General features: G+C 48.3%; 3 protein-coding genes across 10 annotated transcripts in view; 1 reads left to right on the top strand and 2 right to left on the bottom strand.

Moving 5' to 3' along the window:
* Positions 1–219: 219 nt before the first annotated feature.
* On the bottom strand, positions 220–10859 carry slc35f1 (solute carrier family 35 member F1). 2 transcript variants are annotated; one of them, XM_044168735.1, is made up of 9 exons: positions 10539–10858; positions 7865–8040; positions 6812–6939; positions 6319–6478; positions 5991–6147; positions 4391–4443; positions 3758–3912; positions 3329–3547; positions 220–429 (listed from the first exon to the last, which is right to left on the bottom strand). In XM_044168735.1, the coding sequence occupies exons 1-9, from the start codon at positions 10631–10633 to the stop codon at positions 385–387; spliced, it is 1188 nt and encodes a 395-aa protein (XP_044024670.1). In that variant the 5' UTR covers positions 10634–10858; the 3' UTR covers positions 220–384. The 2 variants fall into 2 exon arrangements, with proteins under 2 accessions (XP_044024670.1, XP_044024671.1); XM_044168736.1 differs by having other exon boundaries at positions 220–3547; positions 10539–10859.
* A 191-nt stretch (positions 10860–11050) lies between these two features.
* The window catches only part of rad51b (RAD51 paralog B), a 131839-nt gene continuing 117768 nt past the window's right edge, over positions 11051–25121 (top strand). For 2 of the 7 annotated variants that reach the window (XR_006374863.1, XM_044168737.1), the window contains exons 1-2: positions 20731–22686; positions 24621–24734. Coding sequence is in view for 6 of the 7 variants with exons in the window: in XM_044168737.1 (XP_044024672.1) it covers positions 22603–22686; positions 24621–24734 (198 nt within the window). In the remaining variant the exon portion in view is untranslated. Of the gene's footprint in view, positions 12086–19687; positions 19820–20730; positions 22687–22951; positions 23237–24620; positions 24735–25121 lie in introns of those variants that run through there. The other 5 variants (XM_044168740.1, XM_044168741.1, XM_044168739.1 and 2 more) reach the window with 5 other exon arrangements.
* On the bottom strand, positions 12367–19669 carry nus1 (NUS1 dehydrodolichyl diphosphate synthase subunit). Its single transcript, XM_044168747.1, has 5 exons — positions 19121–19669; positions 17433–17564; positions 14115–14267; positions 13410–13509; positions 12367–13147 (listed from the first exon to the last, which is right to left on the bottom strand). The coding sequence occupies exons 1-5, from the start codon at positions 19518–19520 to the stop codon at positions 13057–13059; spliced, it is 876 nt and encodes a 291-aa protein (XP_044024682.1). The 5' UTR covers positions 19521–19669; the 3' UTR covers positions 12367–13056.

Raw genomic sequence — 25121 nt, 5'->3', positions numbered from 1 at the left:
TAATGTTAGAACATTTTAGATGGATAACGCTGTGGAACTGAAGTCAGTTGGCAGACTTTGTTGGTCTTCTCTATTTGCGCTGCTGTTAAGTGAAACACGCCAGTCATATCACATGGCAGCATGACATTTGACATTTGAACTCAGTTTACTGCTATTTAGATATAATAATACATAAAGTGAAGTGTAGTGCATTTTAAAATCCGACACCGGTCACAAATCTTCTGACAAAGATGCTTTATTTTACTATAAGTAACATCATTGTTGACAGCAACTCCAAAGCACTACATCAAACAGGATACAAAAGCCAATGAAAAGACGAGAATAATGGAAGTCCTTTGTAAATAATCCAGGCAGGAAATTCCATACAGGCATAAAGTGAACCAACTATGCAGCTTTATCTTCAGCCCAGTCAACCCCGTGACGTCGCTCCTGTAAGTCAAAGTGCAACAGAAAAAGATATTGCTCGCAACATTACGTTTCAACAGAATTAGGACTAAAATAGTCAGGAAAGAAGAAACAATACATTAAGCCCAATAATGCTAACGCCTCGAGCACACGACACAGTGGTCTTCTCAGCGCCGGTGTGCACACTGAGCAGTAAGAAGCAGCCGAGGTTTGACCCACGTGCTCAGTTGGATTTGGGCGCTAATGTTGTGGGTTGGGGTTTAGTAGTGTTATTTCCTGTTTCATTTTGTGAGCGTTCTGCCTCGTGTGTCTTCTGTAGTTTTACTGTCTGTCTTTTCCCGCCAGTTTTGATTAGTTTCACCTGTGTCTCGTTTTCTCCCTTCACCTGAGTTCGAGTCTGTGTTCTTCCTGTTCTTTGTCAGTTGTGTCAAGCCGAACCCAGCCCTTCTTCAGTGTTTCCTGTATCTGCTGGATGTTTCTGTGTTCTGTTATGGACTTTGGGGTTTTCTGCCTGCTCACTCGGATGTGTTTGCCTTGGTTTGGGTTGGTCCATGGTATTGGTCACTGCCTGCCTGGTACTCCTTGTAAGTCTTTTCTGTAATTAAATCACTGAACTGCACCTGCTCTGCCTACGTCTCTGTCCAAACCATCAGGTAAGGCATCTCAGCACTGTCTCATGAAAACAGACCTTAAGGCCAGGGCCACACTGGTGTTAATACAGCTGAAAATACGCCGGACATAGAAACATGGTTCTGTTCACAGCAGTGCTTTCAGATTGTGTTGGCTGTCTACAGTGAAATGGCAAAACAATCCGAAAATGAAGAAATCTCTTCTTTCTTCCTTTTCAGCTGGCAAACACATTGAACCTCCATTCTGTGACTTCCTGACCACTCACTGCATTCCATTATAGCAGAACCAACAATACAGCAGTGCTGCGTTTCTCTCTCAGTGTAAAACAGTAGACCAATGGTCACGATTAGCTCCACGCAGCCTCCGAAAACACTTTGACTTGAGCTTCGTCAAGTCTGCGAAAATAACATCACAGTGATGTCATCAGGGTTATTTCAGCGTGTGATGGGAGACCAACAGAGAGCCTGCATCACACAGTCTGGAAGCCTTGGCTGTTTAACAGGCAGGGAGAGTCGAATAGAGTTGCAAAGCGAGAGGGGCTGCTGGTTTTGGAAGTGTTTTCCCCATTCTGTATTCCATTTTCATTTTTTCTTGAAACGATATCCTTAATGTTACTCAGCACAAACACGGGACTCTCCCGGATAACGGAACAAGCCTAGAGGCTTATGTAATGGCCCCCAGTTTGAATTATTCCAACTTGGTTTGTCATTTTTAGTGTGGCAAATGGGTCTAAATACTACAATACCCATGAGCCCTGGCCATTGTTGGCATGGAGAAGAGGCAGTCAGAGGTGCGACTCAGAGCGGTAACGAATTCAAAAAAACTTTGTTGTTACAGTTGACAACAAAACACGGCGCCATAGTTGTGGAATTCACCCACAGTTGAACCAGACTTTCAGAGGGAAGTGACCGAAGTGCAGATCGTCTTCAGTTTTCTCAGCGTCGTCATCTTTAGCTTCCGCCCGGCGCTCGCAGACATCACACAGGACATCACGCGGTTTAAGCTCTGTGACTCAATGTTTCTTGGGGAAATGTTGTAGTTTAACGTCTACCTCGAATTATTTTGTGAAGCTTGTACCTGAAACTTTTTATCAAAGAACCAGATACTTTCTAATGCAGTGAGTCTATGGGGAAAAGTGAATGGGAACAAAATGGCTTCTCTCACTCCACAACTCTGTGATGGACATTAGCAAGTTGCACTGTGGGAAGTGTAGGATCCAGTGTTTGACCTATACTAGGGACTAAAAGCCTGTATATCTAACCTTTTTATCGCCCTGGCCGGGTCTCTGTTATAGTAAGCCACTGGACTGATCTGCCTGGTGGCCAATAGGAGTAAAATGGAGGTACATGTGGAGGTACATGTTGGGCACCAGCTAAAATCCCAGCTGCAGCATTCTGAAAGATCTGAAGATGTGGTGATTTTTAATTAGGGGAGGAATACAGGGAGTAAGAGTAATCCGAACATGAATGCCAAAGTCATGAGTCCAAGTAACCCCCCCCCAACCACGCACCAAAAATAAAGTCTCTAATTTTATCATTTCGATGTTTCATCAGTTCATTTACTGTAAGTAAACTCTTCTTCGAGATGAAGGTCTAAATGCTGTCTTAAAGCCTTCCCCACTCTGGAGGGTAGTCAAACGTAAATATATTAAATCGAAATAGATTTGTACCAGCCTAGAAAAGATCCACCATGTGAAAAAACACAGAGGACAAACCTTCGGTAGCTTCAACCTGACGCAATATTTCCGAACCAGCGTAGGTTTGTGTGATGCTTGTTGGGGAATGAATTCAGTGAACGGTGGGGAGACTTCTCCCACTAAGCATGTGGAAAACTGCAGCTTTCAGGATAATAGGAAATGAAGGCAGCTGTAGCACATATGCAGGTGGAAAGCACAAACATTCTTGACAGCTTTAAAAGGAAAACAGGAGATGAAATACAATGACACTTCCATGTAGAACAAGAATGCTGCTTTTCACTCACTACTGTCTTTGATCACAGTGGACGCAACACTTTCACTCGCTGTGCTGTTTGTTTTAATTACATTCTGGCCATTCATCTTTCAGGTACATGAATTTGTGTTAACTCGGTCACTGAGCGGGTGGAGAGTCCGTCCCTCAACACAGGCCATAAAATGAAAACCTGGACCTACCTGGGTGATCACCCAGCTGCCCTGCTCAGCAGACTGGGTACAGCCAGCACCATTTCTCTGCGTACAGCTGGAGTGCAGCTGACTCACTGATCCACCAGGCTGACAGACTAAACTCCCTCCCACATCACCTTAGGCTACACGTACAGGAAGCTCGTCCCCCGCCTCAGGGCCCAGGCTGGTGTAGGTGACGGAGGGTTCCAGGATTCCAGGACTGAGCGGGGGCTGGTCGGTGGCCGGCCGGCTGCCTGCGTTCCTAAACTGCTTGTAGACTCGCGGGTCCTGGGCCACATAGGTAGATGAGGAAGAGTAAAGGACCAGGCCCAAGATAATGATGAAGAACGACAACAGATAGAGGCCCGAGAACTGCAACACAGAGACAGGCAGACTTAAACCTAGAACTGCATTTCTACACTGCTGCTAGGTAGAACAGATTCAGCACTGCACTCCAACACTGTCGGACAAAAAAAGACCTACATTACCCACAATGCAACCCGACAGTTCGGTCAGAGATTCGGGTGTATTATGCTAGATGTCTGGACCATCACCAAATCAAAGCTTCCTGGCAGGGGGTACCTTGTAGTGGAAGAGGAAGAGGCCACAGAAGAGGCTGTACAGGTCAGCTGTGAGCAGAGAGAGATTGACCGAGGTGGCGCTCGTTCTCTTCATCACCACCGGCATGAAGCTGTACAGGCTGAACATGAAGGCACTAAAACCCACGTAGAAAAGACCTGCAAACACACAGAGGGAGCCGATGATTAGGGCCGGCCAGCCAATAATGTTGTTGTTGTTGTTCGTATTTCCCATGTGTGAACATAAAGAACATTTTGCACAGAGGTGCAGTCCTCTGCCAAATGTCCTCAACAGGAATTGTGGGCAATAGTCCTGAAGGTGGCGCTACAGCAAAGTCCACAATTCTCACAGTTTTGTCTTTATCTGAATTGTTTGGTACAGGTAGCTCAGCAATCAGGACGTGCCCTCAGTGTGTGAGGCTGAGTCCGAGTCCTGGGTGATGCAGAACACACGTGCTGACTTTGGTCCGGACGGTCTGCTGATGGACTGCATTTGGCTTCTTTTCTTCCTCCTCAAAGCGCCCGGCCCCGACTCACAGCAGCTACAACTTTACATTACATCTACACTCGATTCCCCGTGGGTTACATTTGGTGGTAATATTACGTGTGTGCATGGATCCAAGGTGTGCGTGCTCACCTATCTGCCAGTCCCAGGGCACCTTCAGCAGCTCCTTGTGCTCCATGATGGCCCTGCGGCACAGCACATGCACACACATTAAAAGACATCCTTCCACAGCGCTGCGTGGTATCTACTAGGACAGGGGTCCCACTCAGGGGGCAGTTATTAGATAATTAGTTCTAAATATAATTAGAATCATTTCTTTGACTCAAATGTTGCTGAACCATGTCACGTGACCTGCTGCTTCAGTACAGCTTAAGAACAAATATTACTGGGACACTACGGAGAACTGCAGATCTTTTAACAGACTCTAAACAGCGGCAAACTGCCCTCAGCTGCTAAACCTTGTGGGCGTGTTCGCGCTGTCATGTCATTAGCCAGTATCGTTTGTGAATCGGACCTTGAGACGGCGCAGAAAGCGGTTGCAAATGCTGAGCGGTGCGTGGAGCTCTCAGCGGCCCTTCCTTGTGAATCGGCCCCTCAGCTGGTCGTCACAACAGTGGAGAGCCCCAGTGGATCGGTGCTGCTTTTGCTGATGTGTGTCTTCAGTCCAAATCTCAGGACATTCATTTGTCTCGAGTTATTTGTGTTACTTGGGTTAAAGTCTCATGTTATTCTCAACAACACTAAGCATCTAATCCTTCGTCTTTGAGTGTGAGCAGCTCACAGTATGTTTCTCTTACAGTGTTTCAGCACAGAGGGCCAGTTAACCTCAGTTACTCAGTTACTTAACTAACTCCTCAGCCTACTGTCATCCCGAACCTGCTCTATATTATTACAAATAATGACTTAGATGGCTTTCTGATTATGAAGTCATCTCATATGTGACAACAGCATCCGCACCCCTCCCACGTTCAGGGGAAGATATGTGCAGTTCTTGTGCATCTGAATGACATGTCCTATATGTGGTGGAAGAGGTATCCAGGTATTTTCCTTAAATAAAGATACCAACAGCCCTGCATTCAAAAATGTACTTCAGTGAGAGTACAAAGGTATTATCAGCACAATATACTTATGGTCTCATTAGGCAGCAGAATGGTCCGTGTGACTGAACCCTAACACGGCAGCGGCGGACGGCCGCCCCCCCTGAGTCCGGTTCTGTCCGAGGTTTCTGCCTCTTAAAGGAAGTGTTTCCTTGCCACTGTGGCCAAGTGCTCGCTCATGGTGGGATCTGTTGGGTCTCTGTAAATAATATTACAAAGAGTTCGGTCTGGACCTGCTCTATAGGAAAAGTGCAATGAGATAACCTCTGTTATGATATGGCGTTATATAAATAAAATTTAATTGAATTGACTGTTATTATTATTATTATTATTATTATCATTGTACCATATAGTTGCATGTAGTATATTATTGTTATTGTATTTGGATTCTAAATTGATGCATTACTGTGTAAGCAGCATTGTAATGTTGTAGTTGGTCAGTGTGGAGCTAATTAAATGTATCCGTGTCCGTGTTTTGGAAAGTCAGCAGTAAGTAAAGCTGTTGAATGAACATAGTCCACTGTCTCTGAGATGCAGTGCAGTGGAAGGATAAAGGAGCATTCAGTGCAAATACTCAAGTAAAGTACAAGTACCTCAACATTGTACTGGAGTTGTGTTAATTAATTAAAACTCACAGCTGGATGCCGCTGAAGAAGGATCCGAAGAGTCCCATCATGCCGAGGAACTCCACACGGCTCAGGTTCTTCACGATGAACTCCTCGCAGACGTTGGAGATCCCACACAGTGTTGCTCCTCCCAGAACCAGAAGATCCCCAAACAGCTTCTGCTCTCCTACACAGATGAGGGAGAGCAAGAGGGAAAGAGGCCTACAGCGACCTCCACAAACCGCCAACATCCACATGTACCTGCACCCTGAGCTTCACCAGTAAGGCCAGAGTGGCTGCAACCAAATGTACAGTGCTGTGTACTGTAAGTGTGTGTGCAGTGTGTGTGGGTACTCACCGAGGCCTTGCTGCCGACCAAGCAGGATGTCAGCTCCCACCATGCAGCCGATACCCAGCAGACACAGTCCTGCCCCGACAAAGTGGACTGCCTTGTACCTCACCAAGAGAAAGAACCAGGACAGCAGCAGGACCACCGGGATGACGAAGCAGTCTAACAGCTGAGAGGACGGACACGGACATGCAGACATGATGAGCTCTGAAGAGGCTGCTTCCTCCTGGGTGGGTTTATCACCGTGTCAGGCCTCCCTCCCTGTAAACCCTGACCTCCCCTGGAGGACTGTCCAGCTACACGGCAGGCTCCAAAAACAACACATCCTACATTTCCCATCATGCAACTCAATAGCATAATAATGAAATCATTTTGTTAGACCCTCCCTGCCCCCCCCACAGTTTGTGACACAGACATCTTCAAGGTTATTTTCTCAGACTTGACAAAGCAGAAGACATTGTACACGTCGTTGGTGCGACGAGGACGTCTCGGTGGGACTCACCTGTACGCTGGAGAGCGTAGTGTACTGGTAAGCTTTAAGGACCAGATAGTTGGCCTCGATGTCTATCAAACCCAGAATCATGTATTTCCACCAGCGCTGCTTCAGAATGGCCAGCAAGTTGCCTTCCCCTGGGAAGACAGACAGAGACACCATGGACATACTAAACATCACACTGTATACACAGCTGTCCCTCTTGGAACATTCTGATTCGACTTTACAGAACGTCAACTGTCTAGAATCGTCTGCGGTCTCGTCCACAGCACCAACATAAACAGCCAATCAAAGGAGGACTGTGAACCTCTGCAGCTGCAGAGTCCAGTACAGCACGCTGCCTGAGGGCCACCACGGCAGCAGAATGAAACCAGCACCCCGGCCTCAGTCTGGTTCACTCTCCAGGCACTGCATGTTACGATAACCACAAGGTACAGAACAATAATGAGGATGACGGCCTTATTTCCATGTGATGCTAGCATCTTTTTATAGCTAAGCCTTCTGAGTTAGTCTGTAGAAAATGCAGCCATCTCGTGTCAGTGTCCCTGGGTCCCATCTGCTTCCGTGACTGGTGTGTGGACAGCTGGATGAAAAGGGGGGATACTGGGAAGTGTGGGACTTGATCTTACTTCTGGATCTGTGTTGAAATCAACGGACCAGAGTGATCTGAGTGTTATACTTGCAACAGCACTTTGCATGCTATACAGTTTAGTTTTCTGTTCGTTTTCTGTGTCGATCACTGTGCTAGTTTGTGGAATTCATTTAAAACTGTCTTGTGTTTTAACATGCATAAGATTTACCAGAGACAAATAAACAGAAAGGCTTAATGTTTGGCAGCAAGGAAAAAGATATTGAGGAGTGGCCTATTAATGATGCCTTCACTCCATACATCACACTGCTTTTAATAAGAAAAAGTACCGATATTGGGGATTCTGGCCCTGATTTAACCTGGTATTAGATCGGAAACCCCATTTTGTGGTGTTGCCCACAGTTCCAGTATATTTACAGCATTTACATCAGTCCACACACACACACACACACACACACACTCTCCGTCTGTACCTTGCCTGACTGCCAGTGTGGTGGTGTAGACCAGAAACAGCAGGATGTAGTTGAGAAAGCTCTGGAACACCGGCGTGTTAGCGTGGAAGTCGTCAGCCAGGTACTTGCTGGTCAGACCGATAGCACAGATTAACAAGGACAGGACCTGACCCAGGGCCAGGGTCACCAACAGATCCCTGCAGAGGACAGGAGACATGGACAGATGGTCACCAGTGTTTCATTTAGGATGATTTCACACCATCATCATAATCGTCTCAGTATTACATCAGCAGCACTCAGTAATGTGGCCAACGTCATGCTTCAGATCCCACTTAAACCTGCAATAACTGCTGCTTTTGGCCACTGGGGGGCAGCAGAAACAAGTTGTGAACACAACACTGACATATCGTCACCTTTCAACTTGACATGACGAACTTGTCATCAAACTGTTGTTTATGTCCAGATCCAGCAGTTACAGAGCAGCGTGTGTGTGTCCAGTATTCACTCTGGACTTGTTCACTAGCTCTGTTTGGGATCTCAACCACAAACATGTGGCTGTTTAGCTGCTGCGTGCTCCGCTGTGTTCAGCAGCCGCTCTGACCGCGCCCGTCTGCCGGCTGTTTACGGCTTTTTGTGTGGAAACGGCGCTCTGAGCGCTGGGGGAACCAGAACAGTGAAGCCGTGGGTCGCACACATAAACTCTGTAGGTTCATCACTAGTCCACGAGCGACCATTGTCACACTGTGTTCACATTGTCATACAAATATGGATTGTAGCTGCTTTAAATAATCTTGATAAAATAACGTACACTGTCTGCAGAGTGGCTCTGTGTTTCCTGGTTAGGGAACTGAAAAGTGGATGGGAACAGCAGAGGAATGCTGCTGTACATGTGAAGGTGCCGCCGGAGCCGAGCGGTAATGTGCAGCGCTGAGACGATGGAATACTGTGTAATAGAGCCGACTGATACTGTACATGAGCATGGCTGATCCAAGTTCAGCGGTCACTTTCTTAGGCCTCCAGTACAGCCCGACTTCTTTGTGGCATAAAATATGGTATTGTCCCTGTTGACATGACCTCCGCCTCGGCCCAAAGGTGCTCTGGTGCCTGATCTGGTGACTGCGGAGGCCCCTGGAGTACACATAAGTCATTTGATTTGCACTTTCCACTGTCCCGGTTTGTTCAGGCCTCCGTGGCCTCAGTTAGCTGTTGTTAGTGGAGCCCGCTGTGGTCTTACGCTGCTGCTGCCCTCCACTTCAAGGTTCCACGAGGTGTGTGTTTGGAGCTGCCTCCCGCTGTGGTAACGTCCTGTTTGTGTGAGCTGCGGTTGCCTTCCTGTCCCCCCTCTGGCAGCTCTGGAGACTGTCGTGGTTTCTGTGATAGTCAAGCCACCCATCTCACATTCCACAGTCGAAGTCACTTAGACTCTCTCTTCCTCTTGACCATGGCGCCATGCTTTTGTGCACTGAGTTGCTGCCACCTGATTGGCTGATTATATATTTGCATTAACAGCAAGTGTACGGTTGTACCTAATAAAGTGGCCAGTGAGTGTATTTTTCAGCTGTAAAATGTCATACCTGCATTTCTTGATCACAGCTGGTTGATAACCAAAACTAAGGGATCCGTGTTGAGAGGGAAACGGTGTCAGCCTCTCAGCCCCGGCGCCCTGCACAGCCGTCGGCTCCATTATCCATGAGTAGATGCTTGCAGTGGTTAAAGGGCAGCACGCTGCAACAACGCATTTTGGGCTTGACTAATGAAATGAAGAAGTCAGAAATAAGGCGGCTCATTTTGGCCTTCACAGCAGCTACCCGGACTGGGCCTCTTGGTCCGGGTAAATGAGACCAGCACCAGTTGATCACACACACACCTTCACTCTTTGTGTGCACGTCCTGTAAGAGCCTGCTCTGTTCTGTCTGCACACTTCATTCAACATCCCTCTGTGTCTGTGGCAGTAACACCACACACACATCCTTTCGCCTCTATCTTTGTGAGGACCGTCACTGACATAACACATAGCCCCTCACCATAACCTGGTTCTGACCTCACCCTTCAAACCGAGTCTGAACCTTCAAACAGCCCTTTGAAGTTGTGAGGACCGGCCAAAATGTCCTCACTCTGCAGGTAAAAATAGTGTTTGTCCTCACTATGTAGCAAGCACACACACACACACACACACACACACACACACACACACACACACACACACACACACACACACCTTGTCCCCTACCGTCTGCTGGTCTTCCATCCCTGGCCTCTTGTGATTGTGAAGCCTGGACCAGTTGGACTGGCTGCCTTACTGCAAGCTGAATTTGAGACCAGCATATCAGGCCATGTCGTGTGTGTGTGTGTGTGTGTGTGTTCTCATCCTACAGTATACAGTGCATGAGAAATGCAAAGGGAGGAAATAGTGAGAGTGAGGCTCCAGCAGAGCCAGGGGCAGGCTGATGAACCCCCCATGTCAGCCTCCTCCTGAGCCAGCAGGCACCGCACCGTGCCCAGGCTCGGCTCCAGGACCACGGGGTGCAGGAATGCCCCCCCTTAAAGGTTCGATGCTGTCTGGTTGTAATGTCGGCATGTGCTGCACAAGCCGCGTCCCGCAGCCGCAGACTGAAGGTGGCAGGCTGGGAGTGAAACAAAGGGGAACAAAAGGAAAGGGAAGCGGCTCTCGGATCGGCCGTCATCATGATCTTACCTGGTTAAGACCTTCCTGATCCGCTGGTAAAGACTCGGGGCCGGGCTGCCCGTGCCTCTGGGAACGCTCTCTACAGTGGAGACGACAGAAATCATCCTTCCGCAGAGCGAGCGGAGATCAGCGCATTCTGCTCCGAGGAGGCGGCGGAGGGGGCGGCGGCGGCGGCGGAGAAGCAGCGGAGCCTCCCGGGGTCCTGAAGCGGGCGGCGGTGCGGTCCACAGGGACACAGGCAGTGCGTGGCAGCGCTGCTGCAGGGAGCGGCTGCTGGGACGCCCTCCCCCGATGAGACGCTACAGGATTCAGAACCAGGGCCGTCACAGCGCGGAGGAGCTGCTTCTACCACCAGGTGGCAGTGTGGCCAGACGTCCTCATGGACGCGGATCACCGTCTCACTCGGTCCATTGCACTAAAAGGCCTTAAGGGTCCTCGGGAAGTACGTGTGCTTTGAAACCGGAGTCATGTGGCGGTGACTTCCATGGCTTTTAGAATGACAGAGTCCAGATTGCTCCCGTTTCAGACTGTAGAGGCACATTTCCTGCAGGGAGGATGGGCCCCGCCTGTTCAGGGGCTCCGTCCGCAGCACACCCTGGACCGGTCTTTGAGTCTGCATCCTGACTGCTCTGGCTACACTTTATTTAGTCGCTTTCCCAGTGTGAACAGACCAATCCTGTTTAGAACCAGTATGCAGCATATGGAGCTAAGCACTGACCCTGTGTTGTGAGAAGCTCACCCTGCCTCTCCAGGAGCCATACCCCCCCCACCTGCAGCCAGTCCAGGAACCTGGACTCCAGCAGTCAGAAACGCTTCTTTAAGCCCGTCTCTCCCAACCCGTCAGGCTCGTGGCCTCAGTGTTGCACAGTTTCACCAAGAGGGGTTTCCCATCTCAGACTGAGGCCAGAAGAGGTCAAAGGATCCGCTGTTTCCGGAGTCAGTGACCGGCTCAGAAACTGACATCATCTTGTGTCGTTTTTCTTTTTTGAATCTCAGATCGGCGTGAGACCCTTCCCATGTCTTCTGGCACCCCTCGGGGAGTTCTGGTCCAGAGGTGGTACTGCATGATGTGATGATATGAGTGAGCTCAGCTCCATGTGCAGTGTGCATTCACCTCAGGGGTCCAGGTCTCACCAGGACATCTGGCTGCTAAATGAAAGATACCATCTGCCACACAGTGACCCTGAGACAGCGTTTCAACCAGTTTGCTAGTTTTTACCCAGTGTGGAAGCTGAAGCTCCAACGCTTTCTTTCTGACCCCTGGAAACAAAAGCACACTGGCCCAGAACAGTCCGGCAGCGATTTTAAAATGCAAAGACCGGTCGGGATTGTGAGCAGTCCGTAGAGGTGCACCGGATTCTGTATCAGAGGTACTAGGCCTGCTGGTTACAACTGTGCCTAGAGGCTCATTTCCAGCAGTAACACCTGGACTAAGTCACGGGCGAGACACGTGAGCAGCAGCTGACGTTGAAGCAGGAAGTGGTCTTCAGACCGGTTCACCTCGGATGGTGACTGTCACACGGGTTTTTAGTGATGTCACCTCAGTTATTGACTTGGTGAGTATAAAGTTATTGTCATAGAAATGTTTGTCAGAGCTCTGAAAATAAGACCCAAGTTGAGTGTGAAAGATTGTTATAGATAGTAGTTTGACAAAATAATCTAAACTCACGGGCTTTCTGTGGAGTTTCATCCTTCATCAGACATCATCTCACGGCCAAATATGGAGCTCGGGGTTAGTCAATGTTAGGGGGAGTTCAGATTATTTTGTCATGGAATTGTCCTTTAAAGTGACGTAAGATGGACTTTTCTATAAGAGCTGTGAGCAGACACACAGACGGACAGTGCATGTCTTTATTTCAGAGCTTGGTCAGTCTAACAGGAGCCATAAGCAAACCTCTGTAGCAACAATACACATGAACACATGAACACATGACTGCAAGCTGGAGGCCACAGGGACAAACACACAGCCACAAGAATTTCTCATATTTACACATTATTAAGCACTCTGTCCCTAAGCTCAACTTCCGCTGTTCAGCTCATGTGCTGTTGGTAGCTGAGCTTCTAAAATGCAGCTGTCTTTCTCAGGACGCCTCAAGAGGATGGGCACAAAGCCTGGTTTCTTCTTTGTTCTTCAGCAGTAAACAGCAGCTGGAGCCTGAATGCCAGAGGGTCCGAGAGGACAGAACAGGGTCTGTGGAACACCGAGTCTCTGCAGACAGACAGTCTTCTCGTGTCAGTGTGTGTCTCTGATGGCTTGGAGAGCATTTTCCAGAAGTCCTGGAATGTGAGTTTATTAGAGGACGAGAACTGGTGGCAGGAAGTGAGCTTGCTGGCTATTTCTCCCGGTTTCCTCGTCTTTGAGCTGTCTTAGTCTGTTAGGGATCCAGGAGACGGACAGAGTTGGGGAGAGGAGTAGTGCGGGACGCGGCGAGGCGAGGCGTGGAGGGGTCGCCGCCTGTCCAAACTCTCCTCTGACTGCGCAGCCCACACTCGTTCCTGCGTGAAGAAGCTGACGGCGGCCTGCTCGTCACTGGCCGAGCCTCTGCTGACAGGCGCCGTACCGCTGCAGGGCACCCAACAGGTCCTCATAGGAGACGTTTCTGTGGGAGGGCAGGGAGCTGAGGACACAGAGCAGGACACACACTTCAAACACAGGAAATATCAAACTGTACACAAGTGAACACACCCAGAGAGAAATACACACAGTGCCATCTACTGGTCATGATGACGGGGGTTTGCTTTCTTTTCATAATACTCAAAATGGCACGGCAATGCAGTTTCATCGTGAAGCCTGAATCTTCTGCTAGCGTAAGCAGAATCAGGCCCACAGTACAGCTCTTCGAGCCGGAGCCAAGATATATCGAACAGACAGTAGCTTACATGAATTCAGTGAGTCGGATGTGCCAGGGCAGGAAGCCCAGTGTGCTGTCCACAGGACCAAACTTCACCACCAGCTCAGGGTCTGGGATGTTCCTGGACTCTGAAACAAGCACAAAGCCGGATTTATCCACACGAACACGATGACATGTGAAACCTGCATAGACCTAATAGTGAAAGGGTGGTGGTTGAGAACAGCGATGCGGTACTGTGAGTAAAGAAATGACCTGTGTGTGCAGAAAACGTCGACGCAGAACTACAGCAGGAAGCAGCAGATGTTCACCGGAGCCATATATTTGTGAATCTGGATTATCGTCAGTGGTCAGTGCTTCCCTGCGACATTTCATCAGCATAGCACACACCCCAAAGTGTCCACCAGCCAAGTGCTGAATTTGTGTTTTAACGGACTACACAGACCACCGCAACAGACTGAAAATCCAAATTATTAGCAGCAAGCGTTTGCTGTCTGACTCTCAGGCAGTGTTGGACTGCGTGGGACGTCACGGTACGGGCACAGGGGGCGAGGGGCCTTCTGAATGGGATTCTTTACACATGATAATTACGCTGTGTGTGTGTGTGTGTGTGTGTGTGTGTGCTCCTAGTTTGTCTGATATGTATGTAATGAGTGATCACAACACGCACTGTATCCCAAACACAAGACACATTCAGCGTGAGAGACAACAAAAAGCCTAAGCAGTGTTTTGGCACCTCGGAGCAGGATGTCCAGCACGGAGACGCTGATGTCTTTGGAGCTCCTCTCTTTGTTCTCCACAGAGCGACAGAGCTGCTGCGCTGCCTGGACAATGCTCTGCTTCCCGTCCTCTGGAGACAACACTTTCACTGCGGGCCTGCAGGAAACCACTGACACACACACACACACACACACACACACACAAAAACATGATCACCTCCACTGCCCAGAGCTGAAACCTGATGCACCTTCACCGGGAGAGGGTTAAAGCGAGACTGACGGCCATTGATCCTGCAGTTCACAGACATATTCATAGTTTCAAACACAAACACTGTAAACGTGCTGCGGTACTGGTCCGCTGTAGTCGTTTATTCCAGTATTCCACTTTCTTGTGTCATTTGGAGTAAATATGAGAAGTGTGCATGCTTCATCAGCGAGGTCATTTCTCTAAGAAAGAAAATATTGATAAAGAAGGTCTTTTTAAATATCAAAACAACAGACTGGCGTTTGTTCTCTATGAAGCCTTCTTTGAGCCGCCGGCTACAGGCGATACGATCTGCAAACCTAAAGACAAGGACGGCGCCCTCTTCACTTACGTCAAATGAAGCCAAAACACCACCAGTGAAAGAAATATGAGCTGAAGTTCCAACTACATGTTACCGATTAATGTTCCGGAGTTGGTGTTTCAGACGTACAACAGAGTCCTCAAGGATTTGTATGTGGGAAGAAAAGAGGCCACGTAACAAGCAAAAGATCCGTACTCCTGCAGGAAATGGGGGACTAGGTCCTAGAACCAGATCATATGGCCTTTACATGTGCTGTCTCAGAAAAGAAAGGATACAACACGGCAGATAAAAACAAAACCATTGATGATATTAGGAGAAACATGCCGCCCAGACGTTGTGTTTTGAGTAAATGTCCCTTTACTGTTTAACAGGTAAAAACTTTCCGGCACTTCCCGATGCAATCTGCGATATAATCCAAAATAAGTGCGAGGATCTACGGCTAATACGGCACAGGGAGCTGGAGGAAGACGGAGACACGGTCCGCATGTTCTGAGAGGACGGGGCTACCTGATGACAGCAGGGGTTGGAGGTGGGCTCTACCTACACTACCTTCATGCGTCATGGGTCTGCTCGGTGCTAATACACTGCATTACTGTGTACTAGGTTAAAGGATACTGGTGATCTAGTGGGGCCGCACGGTGGCAGCGACTGACGTGTCGGCAGAGAAAGTCCGTGGACAGAGTGGCAGGTACCTGACTGACACAAACTTTCCAAGTCCAGTGCGCAGGAGGAAGCCTGCAATCATGAATTTGACCTCCATAATACAACTCTAAAACAGTGTTGGAGCTCCTACAGAATCAAATCCAGCTGTGCGTTCACAGGTAACCTGCCCGACGGCCGCTTGCTTCCAGCTCGCTGACTGCCTGCTCACTGCTCCCAAACACACCTGCAGCTGCAGAAAAAAGGCTTTCCAAGGGAGACGATACCACAGATACCATTTTAGGGATCGTATTGCACTGAACTAGTTTGAGAGTGAAACCCGTGGATGTGGCAGTTTCGGTCTTCTGTGTCCTGGAAGAAGAGCCTGGAAAGCAGAGCGAGTCCACGCAGAGGAATACAATACTCCTGTCCTGGTATTCATCCAGTAAAACTATTCAGCCTAGCTCTGGGCAAAGTGAACGCTGAGGCTGCCGTTTGTGAATACAACCTTCCTGTCTGCCATTATGTTCTCACGTTTGCGTTCTTCTCATTCTGCCTTCTCCTTCCACTCGAAACACAGTGCTTTGTTACAGGAGAGAGATCTGAGGAGCTCCGAGGTCAGTCGATCCAAAACTAGTTTGAGGAGATGATGTCAAACAGATAGTAACGGCAATTTGTCAGCCAGTTATTCAAGTTTGGACTTTGCTCTGTAAATGTTTTGGCAGTTTTCTATGTCTGCCTTCTGACATGTCTGTCAGACATGTTCTATGTCTGTCTGACCATATTCTAAGCTGAAGGCTTAGAATATGGTCAATATGTCAGACAACCTCAGCATCACGCCGCAGCTTCTCAGAAGGAACGAGAGGAAAACACATTAAGCAATGAAAGCTTGTGAAACACAGTCTAGCCTGGAAGTGGAGTGGGATTCAGCTCTCTAAAACAGCAACCACCCTGCCAGTGAACAAACAGCACCGTGTTCTTATACGTGAGCAGACCAATCAGGAGAGAGGAGGAAGTGAGGCTTCAAACGCTGTGCCTGGATTGCCAAGGCAGCAACACAGCTGAGCAACATGTTGCAGGAAACTATTTTCATTTCAGATGCACAAGCAAAATTATTTGACTTAAATGTGCTGTGAGGAAAAATCTCTCTCTGAAAAACTAATCCCACGCATCAGACTTGAAGCTAAGTCCTGCTAAATGTTTTGGTTCTCGCCAAACTCTGATAGAAACCCGGCAAAATCAACAGTGTCAGAACCACAGCAACGACATGACAGCCCAAACTTAACTCTGACGTCCGATTGTCCAGGCAGTGCTGAAAACAACAGCTCTATCCAGACCCGACGTGTCGTGTGAGGCCCCGTTACGTACTGACACATATCCCAGCACCAGTGCAGCGCCCAGACGCTGCCGTAATCAGAGCTTCCGTCTCAGCTGAGTTAGTGCACTCACTGACTGCGGGAATTCAATACATGCACAAAATTAAAAACCCATTGCTGCTTTACATGCTCTTCATTCTAAGCTTAATCTGAACTGCAGCCTAGTGTGAGTGGGCAATAAATGACTTATGGACACAACGCTACTGTGTTAGTCACTCACAGCGTTCACCTGCACTGTAGCAACCAGGTAGCTGTAAATCTGTTTAACTTCAGCAGGCCAGGAATCACACTTCCCCCCGACCCTCAGCTGTATTTTGGAACCACAGCTTACTTGTTTTCACCGTAGCAGTGACAGACTTGGTTCTTTGCTCTGTCTCTGTGTGTCTGAGCAGTGCAATGAGAGGACAGGAGACAGACAGAGCAGAGTTTTTCCTCACAGTGTGAAAGTGAGGAAAGGAAAGCGACTCATACTTTGTTAGTTTCAGGTGCAGTCAGACTTTGGAGTTATTTTAAAGACAAGGATGCATCGCTCCATGTAATGATCTCTTCTTTCATCTAGCCGCTCCCCTGTTACTTACCCTGGGTGCAGTCTTTTGTCACGCGTATTTATTTCTATGAAATCGGCGTTCTCCAGGAGACATGTAGCTGGGGAAACCAGGTTTCTCCTTTACATGACGTTTAAGAAATCGGTTTACTGGAGAAAGCCGACTGTAAACGCGCTGCCTGAAATAACAGTAGAGAATCAAGTCCTTACCGTGCTGCTGGTGTTTATCACTGCCATTGCTCAGGAACTCCACACTGTATTTGGATCCGTCTACACCCAGCAAGTCCTGCTGCTGCCTTACTATCTCCTCCAGCAGGCGGGAGTTGTTCTTCCGAAGAATACCTGAGGACGATCACACATCATTCAATCCAGAATAAAACAAACAAAAGACATTTTTATGTATTTCACCAAGATGCTGGAGGAGAAAGCAGCAAAAGCTACAAGGGGAGGAAGAAACATTACAGCTCTGACTCTGTCGCTGTGGTTAGATCTTCAAACTGTTCCCATGTAAAAGTTCCCAAGAGCTAAACACGCAAGAGCTAAATAAAATGACCCGGTGTCCCGCCCATCCACCGTCAGAAAGAACGGCTCCAACGCGCAACACCGACTCCAACTCTCAGCCAAGAGCAAACGATGACTCAGCATCCAGAGTTGGCACTAATCCGATCTTATTGCCGTGCTTTTTTCTTTTATCAGTTTTATTTAGACTCTGTTACACCTGCGGTGCCTGAGCAGCACTCTCCACTTCTAGCCAAAGTCAGATTCAAAAGCGGCTCCCCTGAGAGAGGTGCCGCAGTTGGACGAGACAGAAACAGGGCAATGTTACAGAGGAGAGTCTTTAGCTTCATTCAGAGGGGCGACCGTGTAGATGTTCACAACGCAGGAAGTACGAAAACCGGGCTTTACGGGACCAGTCTGCATCATTTGGTCAGATCATAGACTGCAGCTCTTTCGAGCGGGATGAAGTTGCTTCTGAATGAACCGTTTCTTCTGATCAAGGTGTTTACTTGGGGACTTTGTGTTCTGTTGGAGCCCTAAAGGATCCGTCACGTACACGTCTACTAAACTCTGGAAGAGGCTGGAATAAGTCACAATGGGAAGTAATTTAGACCCAAATAATAAATATCAGATTTTCAACAGGCTAGGCCTAATAACAGTCACATGTAGGCATTGCTGTTTCCTCAGAGTCTGGGACAACAGCACAGCTGAGGCCCATAATGTGGAACAAACTAATATAACCTCGGCAGTCACGTGACATCACTGAAAGAAGCCACAGGACGGCTGGTGGATCATGTCCTAGTGGGAGGGACGATGACTGTCCTACTTGTAGAAATTATGGTTAGATGGATCACGAAACATGACGAAACGTGTCAAATCAAACGCAAAGGGCTGCGATGTGAAACCGCTGTGCAGTGCAGCGTGTTCGGTGAAAGGGAACCTGCACATCCGGTCACTTCTGGATTACTGTGCACTTCTACACACACACACACACACTTCTGCATATTTAGACATTTTCAGATGGCAGCATTTACTTCCAAACTCTAATGAAACGTAGGAGATACGGCCAGCCACCGCAGTCTGCTTTCATTCAGTTCAAAAACCAAACATACATTTTGAATGTGGGGGATGACGGGAACCCACATTTTCTTTTTCTGCCGGGGTCAGCTAACCTTTGTGTTCGCCCCGCTGGAGGTAAAATAGTAGAGAATAGCTTAGTGGGAACATTAGAGAGCAGCTAGCAGCGTTAGCAGCGTTAGCAGCAGCTAGCAGCGCGGTAACGGGGGGCGCATTACTGCAGCACGGTGCGGTGAGCGGCGGTGTGCCTGCTTTCAGCCAGGACCGCTCCGAGCAGCAGACGGCCCCGCTAGTACCAGTTAGCTACAGTGTAGCGTGTTTACCGTGATTATCATAGACGCTGACATACGATATACCGACAGCCATGCACCAGACCACCAGGTTTGCTATGTCCGTATAGCTGGGCTCTTCTTCCGCTACCAATAGGCCGACGTGGACCGGCAGCTTCTCCAGAGACCTGCCGTCAGACAGCCACCGTGACCGGCGACTGGCAGTGCGGTTTCCAGTTACCGGGTTAGCGTTAGCATCAGGGTTATGATTTAACTTCTTCTGATGGTCCGATAACCCAGCCAGGGCTAAAGGCAGTAGCAGAGCGGCCATCGCCCGCTCCCACAGCCGGCCCTTCCAGCTCCGCAGCCGGACACGGAGCCAGGAGACGAGCGCTCTGTTGACGTGGACCAGAACCAGCAAGACCCGCCATAACAAGCCGTACAGCAGCGCCATTAGTGTCCTTTTTCCTTCGGAGTAAAGTATTAAAGGATAGTGGTGAGAATCCGCATTACAGGCGCTTTAGTCGTTCGTTTTATCTGCCTGCTAAACCTGGTTAAGCGTTGCCTACAGCTCAGCCTGCCTGTCTGCCGCCATCTTCCTCTCTCCTGGGCAACCCCCGACCTGTGAACCCTCGGCGTGATACACGGAGCTCGCTGATTGGACAAGACGAGAGTGACGCACTGCTACGGCCGCCGTCTTCTTCCTTTTCGAGTTTGGCAAACACCGAAGTGGCGCGTTGCCGCCACCACGTGGTAAGGGGTGTGGATCAGAATGCCCAGCATGCATCATTCACAACCCAAACGTCTCTCAGCCTCCCAGTCCCGATACTGAAGTAGAATTCGATAACACTCGTTTCTTGATTTCTTTTGTAGAATATCTAGTTAGTAGGTCAAAGTGTACGTTTATCTCTCTGAGGGTTTGAATCGGAGCCTTCTTTCTTCCTCGTATATTTCTGATCGTTGTAGTATAAAGTCTTTAATCCATCTGTATATTCGCCCTTTGATACCTAATTTACAAAGTCTGATCAATAATCCTTCTCTCCGCATCGTATCGTAGGCCTTCTCTAAAGACAGCCGCTACCCTTTCTCTGTTTATCTGTGCTTCTAAACCTGAAGCTGGATCCATAGTACGTCTTCCTTTCCTCTAAGCCACTCTGGTCTTCTTCTGTTCCCTTTCAGGGGTCGCCGCAGCGAATCACGTGCCTCCATCTAACCCTGTCCTCTGCGTCCTCTTCACTCACACCAATTAACTTCATGTCCTCTCTCACTACATCCATAAACCTCCTCTTTGGTCTTCCTCTAGACCTCCTGCCTGGCAGCTCCAGCCTCAGCATCCTTCTGCCAATATATTCACAGTCTCTCCTCTGAACACGTCCAAACCACCTCAATCTGTCCTCTCTGACTTTATCTCCGAAACGTCTAACACGAGCTGTCCCTCTGATGTCCTCGTTCCTGATCCTGTCCGTCCTCGTCCCTCCCAAAGAGAACCTCAACATCTTCAGCTCTGCTGCCTCCAGCTCTGCCTCTTGTCTTTCCTTCAGCGCCGCTGTCTCTAAGCTGTCCAACATCGCTGGTCTCACCACCGTCTCCAACACCTTTCCTTTCATTCCTGCTGAGACTCTTTTACCACACAACACACCTGACAGTTTTCTCCACCCGCTCCAACCTGCTCGCACTCGCCTCTTCACCTCTTCTCCACAGTCTCCATCGCTCTGAACCGTTGACCCTAAGTACTTAAAGTCCTGCACCTTCTTCACCTCTGCTCCCTCTGGTATTATCCTTTATTTTCTATACGACATGTCAACCTCTCATTTATCATTTTCTCCACTGTCCTGCAGGCGTGGGATGTTACAGCGATTGCTCTGTAATTCCCCTGGTTTGGGACTACAGCAGCCTCCTTCCAGCTCTGTGGCAGGGTCCCTTCCTCCCAAACTCTATTAGACAGTCCCTGTAATAAATCGTTGGAGATGGTTTATCATTGTTTAACAATCGTGTTGTTTAGGCCACTGCTGCCTTCCTCGCGCTGTACCGGCTCTTCCTCCTCCTCCTCCTCCTCCTCCTCACTGATACTGTCCGGTCAGCAGGCTTTGCCATCATCTCAGCTTCTGCTCACCTCTCGCATCATTTAAGACAAGTCTTTTTATCACGCTCCACCCTTCGTACAGTTCTCTCTCCCTCCCTACGGAGCTGCAAAGGTTCCTCCAGAAGTCCGTCTTTGCATTTTTTACGATTCTCCTTACATCTGCTTCAGTGAGATCCAGAAACTGTGATCCTGTTTAACATTTTAAAAGCTTTATTTCGAGACTTTGCTTCATCGCGTTCCTTCGTCCGCCGTGGTACAGGCTTCTTTGCCACCTCTGGAAAAGCTTAACAAGCAGAAACATTTCAGTGACCAACATCTTCATTAATATCAATTTTTCTTCCATTTCTCGATCACTAATATTCCTAAATGTCTGGCAGTCAGCATGAATTCTGACGCCGCTGTAAGATCTGGGGCCGACTCGGTGCCTGTTCTGATATTAATTCTTGTGCCGCTTCCGTTATTCAGCCACACTAGATTTGTTATCTCCATTCCATTTTCATCATTACGTCACCCCATAACGTGCTATGGCCATTCAATCCCCACAGCATCTCCCTTTCCCTCCTGAATGTACCGCGAGTTCATCCACGACTCTGCTGAGAGCCTATTACGCGGACTGTAGAAGTGAACAATTTTGATATTTCCTCCTCGTTTCTCTCCAAATTTAAACGAGGATTAAACGACTGTGTTGTATTCCTTGCTTTAAAATATCATACCCCCTCCTCCACCTCTGCGGATACTAGCAGGCTCAAGCCAGCTTTCCTGAACACATGTGATTCCTGGTTTTTTAGACCTTTACTGAATCCTTTAAACTCTTGGCCATTTGCTTTTAAGCCTCCGCCTTCCAGCTGCTTCTCGTCTCTTATGTCCTGCTCCCTGGACACATCTTCCATGCCCCCAAACTCCTCAGCTCGCTTCACTGTCACTTTCATTTTCTCCGTTTTGTGTTTGACTTGATGGCACAAGTGATCACATGTGCGACGAACAGCATCGGCTTATCCACTGTCAGTGCTGCGTTAGTTGTCTCCGTTTGACCTCTGGACTCTGTCAGTTTCAAGAGTTTAACGTTAACGTTTGGAAAAGAGAGGCGGTGTATCAGTTAACTTCAGTCTGACAGAAACGAAGCGTGTCATCCAGCACACAGTGAAACACAGGTGGCAGGAGCAGTGTGGAGAAGAGAGAAGGAGGTGACTCCTGTGGAGAACATGGAATGACCTGACTCAGAGCCTCAGAGATTATTTTGGACTGTTTTTATTTTAAACGTTGAGTACCGAGCCACACTCCACCAGTTGGTGGCGGTAATGCGCAATTTCGTTGTTGCCAACCGCAAACGGCACCAAGAAGAAGGAAGAGGCTCTAGCGGGCTGCTGTCAAAATAAGCCACCGGGGAAATTTTAGGCAGCCTTTACTTGTTGCGGCGTTCACTCAGCCGAAGAGGACGGCAAAAGAAGCCGACATGGCGACTAGAATACTGAAGCGAAGTGGCGTTTCAAACGAAATATGTGAGCGACTCAAACGACATCAAATAGAAAGTTGTAAGGTAAGTTAGACACGCTAACACACTGATGCTAGCGCCAGCCCCGTTTTAGACTGTGTCCCCACAGCGCGGGAGACACAGTCCCGGACGGCTCCGTAGAAAAGCGGCGGCGCGCTGCTCTTTAACGGAGGTGGGGCGGTTGACCACGCGTACATTTGCCTAAACAACCAGTTAGTCTTCATCCTTGAAGTCTTTTCTATTATGCAACCAAAAAATACCGCCTGAAAACACTTCCGACAAAGCATAAATCTCACCTTTGTGTCTCTTGTCGAAGTTTGTTTAGAAGTGTAGAATGGGCTCATTGTTGCCCCGTGTGGAGGAAAACACCCACTACACCCACGGTTGTCCCAGCCGTCACGTCCCGGTGGGGGTTCCCGCCCCCCCCGGTTTCAGCGGCCCGTTACGAGTGGAAGTGCCTGTTTTATCAGAAGCATAGGCGGCGCCATTAAGAGTCTCGGGGACGCCCACCGCGGTCGTGAAAATACTGATGTTTCTGTAAATGACTGGGCTTGCTGATTGTTATTTGTATGCAGCAGCTAACACAGGCTTTTTGGTGAGAGAGAGCGAATCATTAAAACTATAATGACGAATCTAAATGAAATAAGATCAAAAATCCGGAGCACTAACTCTAATTAACGTTTTACTTGCAAGCCCTGTGTAATGTATTCCTATTGGGACAGATCTGGTACAGTTTAGTAACTTTACAGTGAGCTTACTTTACATCAACATCAATATAATATTTGATCTTATAACAGTAAATGATATTTCTGTCATTGGTGACTTAATCCAACTTCATGCTTGTGGTGACCGAGGGCAGTGGCTGTGTGATTCCTCTTGTGTAGTATCACAGCGGCTGCAGGCTCTGATGGAGAGCCTTGGCAGTAAACAGAAGCCCAGTGTGCGGTGCAGTGTAACCCTGCGTGAGGGCTGTCAGGAGACCTACTGTCAGTGAATACCATTTATCTAGACACGCGCTAGCTACGTTTGTATGTATTGTGGCTGTGTACTGCTTTCATATGGGTTTGTCCGTGGCTTGTGTGTAATTAGTGCGTGTGGATTTGGCCAGATGACATCAGTACTGAACGGTGCAGTGTTGGCTACAATACGACAGAAAGCTACGAGGAAAACGGGTCCAAATGTCTCACTAAGTGATGGGAGATGGTTTCCTCTTTTTAGAGGCGGTTCTAGCTCTGTCTCCTGACAGGTCACAGGTCGCCTCAGCTGACCAACTTACTTCTGACTTTGAAATAAACAATAAATGGAGGTGATCTCATCTGTAACCATGTCATCAGTGCATATAGCAGTGCACTCCTAAACATGGAGCGTTATACTCCTCTGTCACCTATACGTTACGTTCACATGTCAGATGGAAATCCAGAGCCCCTGTGTGACCGTGCCTTTACCCACGTGCCCCATCCCTAAACACACACGTTTTTATGACGTACGGTACAAATGGTCAACACGGCATTAACTGATGTATTCGATAATAGAAATCTCACCATTTGAGTCAGTTTATTTTTTAGCGACCTGTGTAAACTCTGAGTGAATTATCACTGAGCGGTGTTTGAACGTTTTCCACCACACCGCCCCACAGTCTGCCTCTGTCTCCTTGGTCTTCTTACCCGTTGTTTCCCTCACTTCCAAAGCACACTCGTGGAGAACGTGGATAAATAGCTTTCATTCCTCAGGCTGTGAGTAGGAGCAGAAGTGATGTTTACTTGTAGCAGTTTGATAAATTTGCCCCTGATTCAGAAAATAGTGCAGAAGTGTTCAGTGTTCTGAGCTCGAGACGTTGTCACCGAGGGAAAGGACTCTGTTTGGACGTCCTTTCCCCCATGTTATTGATATGTGTCATTACTGAGATGCATGCTGTATATTATGCCACTGATTAAATCAGACAGCATAGTTGACCACTAACGTACTGTTGTTCTGTCCAGGACCTGTTGTCTCTGACTCCTGTTGAAGTGATGCATGCTGCAGGGCTGAGCTACCAGAGGGCCTCAGTCCTACTGCAGTCAGTGAGCAAAGCCGTTGCACCAGCATTCACCACGGTTTGTACAGGACCGTTCCCTGATTTACAGCCCGCAGTGACTGGTTTACATTAGAGACAAGTCATCAGCAGGCAGTGGATCAGCGTACATGCTGTGTGCCAGTGTATTACTGATACACTGGCACACACACATTCTCTTGTGATTAAGAGGTTTATTCTTATTTTATTAACTCTTGAACTTCTGCTTTGTGGCAGAAGTTTGTCACTTAATGCCTGTTTGACATTTGAATAAGGGAACATGTGACTCTCATTTGCTTGCAAAATACTGCAAAGCTAAAACCCCATCACAATGCAGTGAATATATATGCTGCGATGGATTTGTGATAGTTTGGCGTCATACGTTACCCTGTTATCCAGACGCACGCTGTCTGATGTGGTTTTTAGTTTT

This window comes from Siniperca chuatsi, linkage group LG16 (assembly GCF_020085105.1).
Source record: "Siniperca chuatsi isolate FFG_IHB_CAS linkage group LG16, ASM2008510v1, whole genome shotgun sequence".
NCBI lineage: Eukaryota > Metazoa > Chordata > Actinopteri > Centrarchiformes > Sinipercidae > Siniperca > Siniperca chuatsi.
The sequence above is the reverse complement of the archived record's forward strand: the minus strand, read 5'-3'. Positions and strand labels throughout refer to the sequence as shown.